Source organism: Oncorhynchus kisutch, linkage group LG27 (assembly GCF_002021735.2).
Source record: "Oncorhynchus kisutch isolate 150728-3 linkage group LG27, Okis_V2, whole genome shotgun sequence".
Lineage (NCBI taxonomy): Eukaryota > Metazoa > Chordata > Actinopteri > Salmoniformes > Salmonidae > Oncorhynchus > Oncorhynchus kisutch.
In genome coordinates, this window is record NC_034200.2 from 44,045,604 (window position 1) to 44,060,705 (window position 15,102).

The following is a 15,102-nucleotide window of genomic DNA, read 5'->3' on the forward strand; positions in this document are numbered from 1 at the left end:
CGGCCATCGCTCATCCATATGTATATACTGTACTCTGTACCATCTACTGCATCTTGCCTATGCCGTTCGGCCATCGCTCATCCATATGTATATACTGTACTCTGTACCATCTACTGCATCTTGCCTATGCCGTTCGGCCATCGCTCATCCATATGTATATACTGTACTCTGTACCATCTACTGCATCTTGCCTATGCCGTTCGGCCATCGCTCATCCATATGTATATACTGTACTCTGTACCATCTACTGCATCTTGCCTATGCCGTTCGGCCATCGCTCATCCATATGTATATACTGTACTCTGTACCATCTACTGCATCTTGCCTATGCCGTTCGGCCATCGCTCATCCATATGTATATACTGTACTCTGTACCATCTACTGCATCTTGCCTATGCCGTTCGGCCATCGCTCATCCATATGTATATACTGTACTCTGTACCATCTACTGCATCTTGCCTATGCCGTTCGGCCATCGCTCATCCATATGTATATACTGTACTCTGTACCATCTACTGCATCTTGCCTATGCCGTTCGGCCATCGCTCATCCATATGTATATACTGTACTCTGTACCATCTACTGCATCTTGCCTATGCCGTTCGGCCATCGCTCATCCATATGTATATACTGTACTCTGTACCATCTACTGCATCTTGCCTATGCCGTTCGGCCATCGCTCATCCATATGTATATACTGTACTCTGTACCATCTACTGCATCTTGCCTATGCCGTTCGGCCATCGCTCATCCATATGTATATACTGTACTCTGTACCATCTACTGCATCTTGCCTATGCCGTTCGGCCATCGCTCATCCATATGTATATACTGTACTCTGTACCATCTACTGCATCTTGCCTATGCCGTTCGGCCATCGCTCATCCATATGTATATACTGTACTCTGTACCATCTACTGCATCTTGCCTATGCCGTTCGGCCATCGCTCATCCATATGTATATACTGTACTCTGTACCATCTACTGCATCTTGCCTATGCCGTTCGGCCATCGCTCATCCATATGTATATACTGTACTCTGTACCATCTACTGCATCTTGCCTATGCCGTTCGGCCATCGCTCATCCATATGTATATACTGTACTCTGTACCATCTACTGCATCTTGCCTATGCCGTTCGGCCATCGCTCATCCATATGTATATACTGTACTCTGTACCATCTACTGCATCTTGCCTATGCCGTTCGGCCATCGCTCATCCATATGTATATACTGTACTCTGTACCATCTACTGCATCTTGCCTATGCCGTTCGGCCATCGCTCATCCATATGTATATACTGTACTCTGTACCATCTACTGCATCTTGCCTATGCCGTTCGGCCACCGCTCATCCATATGTATATACTGTACTCTGTACCATCTACTGCATCTTGCCTATGCCGTTCGGCCATCGCTCATCCATATGTATATACTGTACTCTGTACCATCTACTGCATCTTGCCTATGCCGTTCGGCCATCGCTCATCCATATGTATATACTGTACTCTGTACCATCTACTGCATCTTGCCTATGCCGTTCGGCCATCGCTCATCCATATGTATATACTGTACTCTGTACCATCTACTGCATCTTGCCTATGCCGTTCGGCCACCGCTCATCCATATGTATATACTGTACTCTGTACCATCTACTGCATCTTGCCTATGCCGTTCGGCCATCGCTCATCCATATGTATATACTGTACTCTGTACCATCTACTGCATCTTGCCTATGCCGTTCGGCCATCGCTCATCCATATGTATATACTGTACTCTGTACCATCTACTGCATCTTGCCTATGCCGTTCGGCCATCGCTCATCCATATGTATATACTGTACTCTGTACCATCTACTGCATCTTGCCTATGCCGTTCGGCCATCGCTCATCCATATGTATATACTGTACTCTGTACCATCTACTGCATCTTGCCTATGCCGTTCGGCCATCGCTCATCCATATGTATATACTGTACTCTGTACCATCTACTGCATCTTGCCTATGCCGTTCGGCCATCGCTCATCCATATGTATATACTGTACTCTGTACCATCTACTGCATCTTGCCTATGCCGTTCGGCCATCGCTCATCCATATGTATATACTGTACTCTGTACCATCTACTGCATCTTGCCTATGCCGTTCGGCCATCGCTCATCCATATGTATATACTGTACTCTGTACCATCTACTGCATCTTGCCTATGCCGTTCGGCCATCGCTCATCCATATGTATATACTGTACTCTGTACCATCTACTGCATCTTGCCTATGCCGTTCGGCCATCGCTCATCCATATGTATATACTGTACTCTGTACCATCTACTGCATCTTGCCTATGCCGTTCGGCCATCGCTCATCCATATGTATATACTGTACTCTGTACCATCTACTGCATCTTGCCTATGCCGTTCGGCCATCGCTCATCCATATGTATATACTGTACTCTGTACCATCTACTGCATCTTGCCTATGCCGTTCGGCCATCGCTCATCCATATGTATATACTGTACTCTGTACCATCTACTGCATCTTGCCTATGCCGTTCGGCCATCGCTCATCCATATGTATATACTGTACTCTGTACCATCTACTGCATCTTGCCTATGCCGTTCGGCCATCGCTCATCCATATGTATATACTGTACTCTGTACCATCTACTGCATCTTGCCTATGCCGTTCGGCCATCGCTCATCCATATGTATATACTGTACTCTGTACCATCTACTGCATCTTGCCTATGCCGTTCGGCCATCGCTCATCCATATGTATATACTGTACTCTGTACCATCTACTGCATCTTGCCTATGCCGTTCGGCCATCGCATCCATGTATCTTTATGTACATATTCTTTAGCCCTTTACACTTGCTAGATTACTTGTTGGTTATTACTGTATTGTCGGAACTAGAAGCACAAGAATTTCGCTACACTCGCATTAACATCTGCTGACCATGTGTATGTGACAAATAAAATGTGATTTCATTTGATGCCCTTTCCACCTGGGGGCCCGTCAGGAAGTCCAGGATCCAGTTGCAGAGGGAAGTGTCCCTATTTTGTTTTTACTGAGAATTGTTTAAGACTGGTTGAAAACCATGGTTTTCAGAACCCTTCTGCTGCTCTCTTACATGGTTAAACTAAGGTAAAGCAGTGGTGAAATACAGAGTTGAAAGATGTGAGAAAAGTCTGGTAAGCAGACCACGTCTTTTTTACATTTTATATTTGTATTTAACCAGGTAGGCCAGTTGAGAACAAGTTCGACACAAACAACAAAGAGTTACACATGGAATAAACAAAACATACATTCAATAATACAGTAGAACAAAAGAAAACAAAAAGTCTATATACAGTGAGTGCCTATGAGGTCAGATAAGGGAGGTAAGGCAATAAATAGGCCATGGTGGTGAAAGTAATTACAATATAGCAATTAAACACTTGAATGGAGAAGATGAATGTGCAAGTAGAGATAGGAAAGGCGGCCAAAGTATGAATTGGCTTTGACCAGTGAGATATACCTGCTGGAGCGCGTGCTACGAGTTTGAACAGTGTCTGTTGTTGTCTGCTGTGGTGTCTGTATCCATGAGTTTCAACCGTGTCTGTTGTCTGTTTGTCCGTAGCCATGAGTTTGCCCGGGGCCTAGTTGAGGTCCAGGAAGAAGTGAAGGAGGAGGGGGTGGGGCATGTTGCCATGAGGAACCTGTTCTCCCTGGAGACCAGCTCCATGGAGACGATTACCGTGGAGAAGAAGAGCAGGAAGAGGCACATTAGAGAGTCAGCTGACCGCCTGGAGCTCAGCAAGAAGGTCAGTACTATTGATTGATCGATTGACTGGAACTACAGAAGAAAGTCATCCTGGACACCACATTACTTGTGGTCTTTTTTCAGTCTTAGAGGAGTTAACCCTTTCCTCTCCATATCCCTGCTACCTGTCCCTTGTAGGTTGAGGAGAGAGAGCAGAATCTTAACCCCTTCCTGCCCCCCTGTAGGTTGAGGAGAGAGCGGAGTTTTAACCACTTCCTGTCCCCCTGTAGGTTGAGGAGAGAGCAGAGTTTTAACCACTTCCTGTCCCCCTGTAGGTTGAGGAGAGAGTAGCATTTTAACCACTTCCTGTCATGTTGTAGGTTGAGGAGAGAGCAGCATTTTAACCACTTCCTGTCATGTTGTAGGTTGAGGAGAGAGCAGCATTTTAACCCCTTCCTGTCCCCCTGTAGGTTGAGGAGAGAGCAGAGTTCCGTAAGAAGCAGAACAGTGACAACCTGACCCATCCTCCTGAGTTCATAGTTCGTCCCCGAGGACAGACAGTCTGGGAGGGCAAGACTGTCAAGCTGCACTGCACCGTGTCTGGATGGCCTAAACCACGTATTGCATGGTGAGACACACACATACACCCTCTCCCGCTCCCTTTCATCCCTCTCCCTCTGCCTTTCATCCCTCTCCCTCTGCCTTTCATCCCTCTCCCGCTCCCTTTCATCCCTCTCCCGCTCCCTTTCATCCCTCTCCCTCTGCCTTTCATCCCTCCCCCACTGCCTTTCATCCCTCTCCCTCTGCCTTTCATCCCTCTCCCTCTGCCTTTCATCCCTCTCCCTCTGCCTTTCATCCCTCTCCCGCTCCCTTTCATCCCTCTCCCTCTGCCTTTCATCCCTCTCCCTCTGCCTTTCATCCCTCTCCCTCTGCCTTTCATCCCTCTCCCACTGCCTTTCATCCCTCTCCCTCTGCCTTTCATCCCTCTCCCTCTGCCTTTCATTTCTCTCCTGCTGCGTTTCATCTCTCCTACTACGTTTTATCTCTGGCCTTCTCGGCAGAGTTGCAAAGAAAAAGCCATATCTCAAGACTGGCCAATAAAAATAAAATATTAAGATGGGCAAAAGAACACAGACACTGGACAGAAGAACTCTGCCAAGAAGGCCAGCCTCCCAGATTCGCCTCTTCACTGACGTTGAGACTGATGTTTTGTGGGTACTATTTAATGAAGCTGCCAGTTGAGGACTTGTGAGGCGTCTATTTCTCAAACTAGACACTCTAATGTACTTGTCCTCTTGCTCAGTTGTGCACTGGGGCCTCCCACTCCTCTTTATATTCTGGTTAGGGCCAGTTTGCGCTGTTTTGTGAAGGGAGTAGTACACAGCGTTGTACGAGATCTTCAGTTTCTTGGCAATTTCTCGCATTGAATAACCTTAATTTCTCAGAACAAGAATAGACTGACGAGTTTCAGAAGAAAGTGCTTTGTTTCTGGCCATTTTGAGCCTGTATTCGAACCCACAAATGCTGATGCTCCAGATACTCAACTAGTCTAAAGAAGGCCAGTTTTATTGCTTCTTTGATCAGAACGACAGTTTTCAGCTGTGCTAACATAATTTCAAAAGGGTTTTCTAATGATCAATTAGCCTTTATAAAATGATCAACTTGGATTAGCTAACACATTAGCTAACATGTGTTCCACGTGCCCTGGAACACAGGAGTGATGGTTGCTGATAATGGGCCTCTGTACGCCTATGTAGATATTCCATTTAAAAAATCTGCCGTTTCCAGCTACAACAGTCATTTACAACATTGTCTACAACAATGTCTACACTGTATTTCTGATCAATTTATGTTATTTTAATGGACAAAAAATTAGCTTTTCTTTCAAAAACAAGGACATTTCTAAGTGACCCCAAACTGTTGATTGGTAGTGTATGTAAGAATGATGTTCATTGACTACAGCTCAGAAATCAACACCATAGTGCTCTCCAAGCTCATCACTAAGCTAAGGACCCTGGGACTAAACACCTCTGCAACTGGATCCTGGACTTCCTGACAGGCCGCCCCCAGGTGGTGAGGTTAGGTAAGCTCATCAGAAAGTTTGTGGCCAATGGATCTTAACCCTGCCAAACGCTGATCCTCAACACAGGGTCTCCACAAGGGTGCGTGCTCAGCCCCCTCCTGTACTCCCTTTTCACCCATGACTGCGTGACCACACACATCTCCAACTCAATTATCAAGTTTGCAGACGACACAACAGTAGTAGGCCGATGAAGCGAGGTGAGGGCCCTGGTGGAGTGGTGTCAGCAAAAGAACCTCTCCCTCAACGTCAACAAAATGAAGGAGCTGATCGTGAACTTCAGGAGACAGCAGAGAAAGCACGCCTCGATCCAAATCGTCGTGGCCACAGTGGAGAGGGTGAAAATATTCAAGTTCTTCGGTTTACACATCACTGACAATCTGAAATGTTCCATCCACACAGACAGTGTGGTGAATAAAATTTGATTACATTTATTTCCAGTCAATGTTGGAGCCTAAACTATAGCGTATAATATTTAGGAAACTAATTTCCATGGAAAGACAACTACATGTGATTCTCTACCCATGCATACAGCCTACAGGCTATTTATTTGAGACATTTGATCTGGCACGTCCAACACAAGAGAGGAGCGGTAGGCTACTGAGCTTGAAGCATTACTATCCTATGAAAAATGCTGACTGTGCCGTCTTGCTTTCTGTCTGGGCCCACAGCAGCTCTACACGGAAACACACGCACGCACTCACCACACCGCACCGTGGCTGGATGGTGAGACCAGACCATGGGTCAGATACATACGTGTACAGTACATTCAGAAAGTATTCAGACCCCTTAACTTTTTCCACATTTTGTTACGTCAGCCTTATTTTAAAATTGATTAAATTGCTCCCTCCCTCTCATCAATTTACACACAATACATCATAATGCAAAGCAAAAACATGTTTTTAGACATTTTTGCAAATGTCAAAAAATTAAACGGATATTCTTTTACATAAGTATTCTGAAAAACACCCCCACACATGATACTGCCACCACAATGCTTCACCGTAGGGATGGTGCCAGTTGTCCTCCAGACGTGACGCTTGGCATTCAGGCAAAAGTGTTCAATCCTGGTTTTATCAGACCAGAGAATTTTGTTTCTCATGGTCTGAGAGTCTTTAGGTGCCTTTTGGCAAAGCGGGCTGTCATGTGCCTTTTACTGAGTAGTGGCTTCCGTCTGGCCACTCAACCATAAAGGCCAGATTGATGGAGTGCTGCAGAGATGGTTGTCCTTCTGGAAGATTCTACCATCTCCACAGAGGAACCCTGGAGCTCTGGACCTCTTGGTCACTTCCGTGACCAAGGCCCTTTTTATTTAATTTATTTCACCTTTATTTAACCAGGTAGGCTAGTTGAGAACAAGTTCTCATTTGCAACTGCGACCTGGCCAAGATAAAGCATAGCAGTGTGAACAGACAACACAGAGTTACATATGGAGTAAACAATTAACAAGTCAATAACACAGTAGAAAAAAAAGAGAGTCTATATACATTGTGTGCAAAAGGCATGAGGTAGGCGAATAATTACAATTTTGCAGATTAACACTGGAGTGATAAATGATCAGATGGTCATGTACAGGTAGAGATATTGGTGTGCAAAAGAGCAGAAAAGTAAATAAATAAAAACAGTATGGGGATGAGGTAGGTAAAAATGGGTGGGCTATTTACCGATAGACTATGTAGAGCTGCAGCGATCGGTTAGCTGCTCAGATAGCAGATGTTTGAAGTTGGTGAGGGAGATAAAAGTCTCCAACTTCAGCGATTTTTGCAATTCGTTCCAGTCACAGGCAGCAGAGAACTGGAACGAAAGGCGGCCAAATGAGGTGTTGGCTTTAGGGATGATCAGTGAGATACACCTGCTGGAGCGCGTGCTGCGGGTGGGTGTTGCCATCGTGACCAGTGAACTGAGATAAGGCGGAGCTTTACCTAGCATGGACTTGTAGATGACCTGGAGCCAGTGGGTCTGGCGACGAATATGTAGCGAGGGCCAGCCGACTAGAGCATACAGGTCGCAGTGGTGGGTGGTATAAGGTGCTTTAGTGACAAAACGGATGGCACTGTGATAAACTGCATCCAGTTTGCTGAGTAGAGTGTTGGAAGCTATTTTGTAGATGACATCGCCGAAGTCGAGGATCGGTAGGATAGTCAGTTTTACTAGGGTAAGTTTGGCAGCGTGAGTGAAGGAGGCTATGTTGCGGAATAGAAAGCCGACTCTAGATTTGATTTTCGATTGGAGATGTTTGATATGAGTCTGGAAGGAGAGTTTACAGTCTAGCCAGATACCTAGGTACTTATAGATGTCCACATATTCAAGGTCGGAACCATCCAGGGTGGTGATGCTAGTCAGGCGTGCGGGTGCAGGCAGCGAACGGTTGAAAAGCATGCATTTGGTTTTACTAGCGTTTAAGAGCAGTTGGAGGCCACGGAAGGAGTGTTGTATGGCATTGAAGCTCGTTTGGAGGTTAGATAGCACAGTGTCCAAGGACGGGCCGGAAGTATATAGAATGGTGTCGTCTGCGTAGAGGTGGATCAGGGAATCGCCCGCAGCAAGAGCAACATCATTGATATATACAGAGAAAGGAGTCGACCTGAGAATTGAACCCCATGGCACCCCCATAGAGACTGCTAGAGGACCGGACAGCATGCCCTCCGATTTGACACACTGAACTCTGTCTGCCAAGTAGTTGGTGAACCAGGCACGGCATTCATCAGAATAAACGAGGCTACTGAGTCTGCCGATAAGAATATGGTGATTGACAGAGTCGAAAGCCTTGGCAAGGTCGATGAAGATGGCTGCACAGTACTGTCTTTTATCGATGGCAGTTATGATATCATTTAGTACCTTGAGCGTGGCTGAGGTGCACCCGTGACCGGCTCGGAAACCAGATTGCACAGCGGAGAAGGTACGGTGGGATTCGAGATGGTCAGTGACCTGTTTGTTGACTTGGCCTTCGAAGACCTTAGATAGGCAGGGCAGGATGGATATAGGTCTGTAACAGTTTGGGTCCAGGGTGTCTCCCCCTTTGAAGAGGGGGATGACTGCGGTAGACTTCACAGTGTCCCAGAACTTTTTGGAGTTGGAGCTACAGGATGCAAATTTCTGCCTGAAGAAGCTGGCCTTAGCTTTCCTGACTGACTGCGTGTATTGGTTCCTGACTTCCCTGAACAGTTGCATATCGCGGGGACTATTCGATGCTATTGCAGTCTGCCACAGGATGTTTTTGTGCTGGTCGAGGGCAGTCAGGTCTGGAGTGAACCAAGGGCTATATCTGTTCTTAGTTCTGCATTTTTTGAACGGAGCATGCTTATCTAAAATGGTGAGGAAGTTACTTTTAAAGAATGACCAGGCATCCTCAACTGACGGGATGAGGTCAATGTCCTTCCAGGATACCCGGGCCAGGTCGATTAGAAAGGCCTGCTCACAGAAGTGTTTTAGGGAGCGTTTGACAGTGATGAGGGGTGGTCGTTTGACTGCGGCTCCGTAGCGGATACAGGCAATGAGGCAGTGATCGCTGAGATCCTGGTTGAAGACAGCGGAGGTGTATTTGGAGGGCCTGTTGGGTCAGGATGACGTCTATGAGGGTGCCTTTGTTTACAGATTTAGGATTGTACCTGGTGGGTTCCAGGTACATTAGACCTCATTGCTTGTTTTTTTTTCTCTGACGTGCAGTTTCTAGTCTCATAGAAAAGGGTCTGAATACTTTTGTAAAAAAGGTATTTCTGTTTATTTATTATAAATTTGCTAAAATGTCATTACCTGTTCTCGCTTAGTCATTATGGGGTTTTGATGAGGAAAAAATTATATTATAAAAAAATTATATTATTATATACCATTTTAGAATAAGGCTGTAACGTAACAAAATGAGGAAAAAGGGAAGGGGTCTGAATACTTTCCGAATGCACTGTACATACATACATACATACATACATGTATGTTGAAAAGATGTACATACACTGACTGTACAAAACATTTCGTGACAAACTGACCAGGTGAATCCAGGTGAAAGCCCTTATTGATTCAATCCCTTATTGATGTCACTTGTTAAATCCACTTCAATCAGTGTAGATGAAGGTGAGGAGACCAGTTAAAGAAGGATTTTTAAGCCTTGAGACAATTGAGACATGGATTGTGTATGTGTGCCATTCAGAGGGTGAATGGACAAGACAAAATATTTAAGTGCCTTAGAATGGGGTATGGTAGTAGGTGCCAGGCGCACCATTTTTTGAGTGTCAAGAACTGCAACGCTGTTGGGTTTTTCACGGTCAACAGTTTCCCATCTGTATCAAGAATGGTCCACCACCCAATGGACATCCAGCCTACTTGACACAACTGTGGGAAGCATTGGAGTGAACATGGGCCAGCATCCCTGTGGAACGATTTCAACACCTTGTAGAGTCCACGCCCGGATGAATTGAGGCTGTTCTGACGGCAAAAAGAGGTGCAACTCAATATTATGAAGGTGCTATGGATGTTCACTCAGTGTATAATACTTCAAACAGCTCTCATCAAGAGTCAAGCCTCTCTAGCGCAGAGATCTCCTGTTCTCCTTTTCTGTTCTTCTGAAAACAATGTCTTCTCTCACTCCCTCTGTCAGGTATAAGAACAATGTGGTGATAGATGAGAAGGCCCATCCTGACAAGTACACAGCAGAGAGTAATTACAACATGCACTCTCTGGAAATCAAGAGGTAGGTTGCCGTAGTAGCTATAGTAACCCTGACAACACTCTCTGTAGATCAAGAGGTAGGTTGCCGTAGCAGCTATAGTAACCCTAACCCTGTATGGTTGTATGGTATATCAGACAGGGCTGTGTTGTGGTTGTTGTGGAGGTGTTGTAATGTCTGTGTTCTGCCTTGTAGCTGTGACTTCCTGGACACGGCTCAGTACCGTGTGTCTGCTCTCAACATAAAGGGAGAGAGCTCCTCCGTGGCCACCGTGGTTATCAAGAGTATGTTCTTCTCCTCTCAAATCATGTACTTACATCTCTTCTGTATCTTTAATTCTAACTTTTTTTGCCAATATAGTTTATATTGTGCTCAACTTGCTGAATCAAATATGTGTTATTCATATTCATTTGCATATCATTTAAATCTCCACCAGGGTTCCAGGAGGGACAGAAAGTGGGAACTCTTGATGCTAAACCACGTGAGTCTAGTCTGAAATCTGCCTCCTGTCTGTCTCTCTGTATGTTTTAGATGTGTTAACCCTAAACCACGTGAGTCTAGTCTGAAATCTGCCTCCTGTCTGTCTCTCTGTATGTTTTAGATGTGTTAACCCTAAACCACGTGAGTCTAGTCTGAAATCTGCCTCCTGTCTGTCTCTCTGTATGTTTTAGACGTGTTAACCCTAAACCACGTGAGTCTAGTCTGAAATCTGCCTCCTGTCTGTCTCTCTGTATGTTTTAGATGTGTTAACCCTAAACCACGTGAGTCTAGTCTGAAATCTGCCTCCTGTCTGTCTCTCTGTATGTTTTAGATGTGTTAACCCTAAACCACGTGAGTCTAGTCTGAAATCTGCCTCCTGTCTGTCTCTCTGTATGTTTTAGATGTGTTAACCCTAAACCATGTGAATCTGAAATCTGGCCCCTGTCTGTCTCTCTATATGTTGTAAAGGTGTCATGGTATAGTTCAGTATGACTGTTGTCTTAGTTCTAGTCTCCTGTCTGTCTCTCTGCACTGTAGAGGTTGTCTTAGTTCTGTAGAACACTATGTTGTCCCTCATCTGTCTGTCTCTCTTTTAGATGGGTTCTGCTCGGAGCACGGCGTGACCTTTGAGACAGCCATCATAGACTCGTTTGAGGTGGCATTCGGCCGGGAGGGAGAGACTCTAAGTCTGGGCTGCACCGTCATCGTCTATCCCACCGTTAAACGCTACCAGCCTGATGTCCTCTGGTACAGAGATGGTGGGTAGCAACACACACCGTTAAACACTACCAGCCTGATGTCCTCTGGTACAGAGATGGTGGGTAGCAACACACACCGTTAAACACTACCAGCCTGATGTCCTCTGGTACAGAGATGGTGGGTAGCAACACACACACAGGGCCGTAACCTACTTAATTTCTATACTAGCCATTATCACGTTGGCTGCTGTAGGTTCATCACCTAAGTCCATCTACAAACACATAGCCTATTAGCTATACAGTTGTTATGTTATATCCCTGAAAGGGGGGAAATATGACAAATGATTCAGACTGACACGCAGCCTCAGAAACTAAAACATCAAATGTTTAGAACTGTATTGTTTGCATGTTGATTGTATTTTAATGTAGACCTATAGGGAGGATGGGTCCTGTGGAGATGTTCATATTGATACAGTGGTTGTATTTTAATGTAGACCTATAGGGAGGATGGGTCCTGTGGAGATGTTCATATTGATACAGTGGTTGTATTTTAATGTAGACCTATAGGGAGGATGGGTCCTGTGGAGATGTTCATATTGATACAGTGGTTGTATTTTAATGTAGACCTATAGGGAGGATGGGTCCTGTGGAGATGTTCATATTGATACAGTGGTTGTATTTTAATGTAGACCTATAGGGAGGATGGGTCCTGTGGAGATGTTCATATTGATACAGTGGTTGTATTTTAATGTAGACCTATAGGGAGGATGGGTCCTGTGGAGATGTTCATATTGATACAGTGGTTGTATTTTAATGTAGACCTATAGGGAGGATGGGTCCTGTGGAGATGTTCATATTGATACAGTGGTTGTATTTTAATGTAGACCTATAGGGAGGATGGGTCCTGTGGAGATGTTCATATTGATACAGTGGTTGTATTTTAATGTAGACCTATAGGGAGGATGGGTCCTGTGGAGATGTTCATATTGATACAGTGGTTGTATTTTAATGTAGACCTATAGGGAGGATGGGTCCTGTGGAGATGTTCATATTGATACAGTGGTTGTATTTTAATGTAGACCTATAGGGAGGATGGGTCCTGTGGAGATGTTCATATTGATACAGTGGTTGTATTTTAATGTAGACCTATAGGGAGGATGGGTCCTGTGGAGATGTTCATATTGATACAGTGGTTGTATTTTAATGTAGACCTATAGGGAGGATGGGTCCTGTGGAGATGTTCATATTGATACAGTGGTTGTATTTTAATGTAGACCTATAGGGAGGATGGGTCCTGTGGAGATGTTCATATTGATACAGTGGTTGTATTTTAATGTAGACCTATAGGGAGGATGGGTCCTGTGGAGATGTTCATATTGATACAGTGGTTGTATTTTAATGTAGACCTATAGGGAGGATGGGTCCTGAGGAGATGTTCATATTGATACAGTGGTTGTATTTTAATGTAGACCTATAGGGAGGATGGGTCCTGTGGAGATGTTCATATTGATACAGTGGTTGTATTTTAATGTAGACCTATAGGGAGGATGGGTCCTGTGGAGATGTTCATATTGATACAGTGGTTGTATTTTAATGTAGACCTATAGGGAGGATGGGTCCTGTGGAGATGTTCATATTGATACAGTGGTTGTATTTTAATGTAGACCTATAGGGAGGATGGGTCCTGTGGAGATGTTCATATTGATACAGTGGTTGTATTTTAATGTAGACCTATAGGGAGGATGGGTCCTGTGGAGATGTTCATATTGATACAGTGGTTGTATTTTAATGTAGACCTATAGGGAGGATGGGTCCTGTGGAGATGTTCATGTTGATACAGTGGTTGTATTTTAATGTAGACCTATAGGGAGGATGGGTCCTGTGGAGATGTTCATATTGATACAGTGGTTGTATTTTAATGTAGACCTATAGGGAGGATGGGTCCTGTGGAGATGTTCATATTGATACAGTGGTTGTATTTTAATGTAGACCTATAGGGAGAATGGGTCCTGTGGAGATGTTCATATTGATACAGTGATTGTATTTTAATGTAGACCTATAGGGAGGATGGGTCCTGTGGAGATGTTCATATTGATACAGTGGTTGTATTTTAATGTAGACCTATAGGGAGGATGGGTCCTGTGGAGATGTTCATATTGATATAGTGGTTGTATTTTAATGTAGACCTATAGGGAGGATGGGTCCTGTGGAGATGTTCATATTGATACAGTGGTTGTATTTTAATGTAGACCTATAGGGAGGATGGGTCCTGTGGAGATGTTCATATTGATACAGTGGTTGTATTTTAATGTAGACCTATAGGGAGGATGGGTCCTGTGGAGATGTTCATATTTATACAGTGGTTGTATTTTAATGTAGACCTATAGGGAGGATGGGTCCTGTGGAGATGTTCATATTGATACAGTGGTTGTATTTTAATGTAGACCTATAGGGAAATAGGTCCTATGGAGATGTTCATGTTGATACATTGATTATATTTTAATGTAGGCCTACAGGGAAGATAGGTCCTGTGGAGATGTTCATATTGAAACAAACAGTCGTTGTATTTTAATGTAACATATCATATTTTTTTTAAGTTTGTAACTTGTTTGATGAGATTAGTACAGATTTTCTCCCCATGTTTGAGAACCACTGTACACACCTCTCTGCTTGCTTCCTCTCTCTCTCTCTCCTCTGCTTCCTACTGCATGCATTGCAGCCTGCCTCAGCCTCACCACATCTTTCACAGTAGCCTACCTTCTGTAAAGCAACGTTATTATGAGAACTTTAGTAGCATAACTTTTGCTCCTGCTGATTAGGTAGACTTTAACGCTAGCTTCTTACGTCATCCTTCTAGCAGGCTAAGTAATAATAGCCAGAGCCCTTCAACGTTACTGCAATAGAAGTCTCTGCCGGCAGCTATCTATAAGCAACTATATATCTATAAGCAACTATATATCTATAAGCAACTATATATCTATAAGCAACTATATATCTATAAGCAACTATATATCTATAAGTGACTATATATCTATAAGCAACTATATATCTATAAGCAACTATATATCATAAGCAACTATATATCTATAAGCAACTATATATCTATAAGCAACTATATATCTATAAGTGACTATATATCTATAAGCAACTATATATCTATAAGCGACTATACATCTATAAGCGACTATATATCTATAAGCAACTATATATCTATAAGCAACTATATATCTATAAGTGACTATATATCTATAAGCAACTATATATCTATAAGCGACTATACATCTATAAGCGACTATATATCTATAAGCAACTATATATCTATAAGCAACTATATATCTATAAGCAACTATATATCTATAAGCAACTATATATCTATAAGCGACTATATATCTATAAGCAACTATATATCTATAAGCAACTATATATCTATAAGCAACTATATATCTA

At 43.8% G+C, this 15,102-nt stretch overlaps 1 protein-coding gene across 1 annotated transcript in view; it reads left to right on the plus strand.

Moving 5' to 3' along the window:
* LOC109875734 (M-protein, striated muscle) overlaps positions 1 to 15,102 on the plus strand; it is an 82,045-nt gene that overhangs the window by 12,697 nt on the left and 54,246 nt on the right. Inside the window, 6 exon segments of the mRNA XM_074933794.1 lie at positions 3,615 to 3,798; positions 4,208 to 4,365; positions 10,409 to 10,501; positions 10,673 to 10,761; positions 10,914 to 10,958; positions 11,554 to 11,715. Of these exon segments, the coding sequence (XP_074789895.1) occupies positions 3,615 to 3,798; positions 4,208 to 4,365; positions 10,409 to 10,501; positions 10,673 to 10,761; positions 10,914 to 10,958; positions 11,554 to 11,715 (731 nt within the window).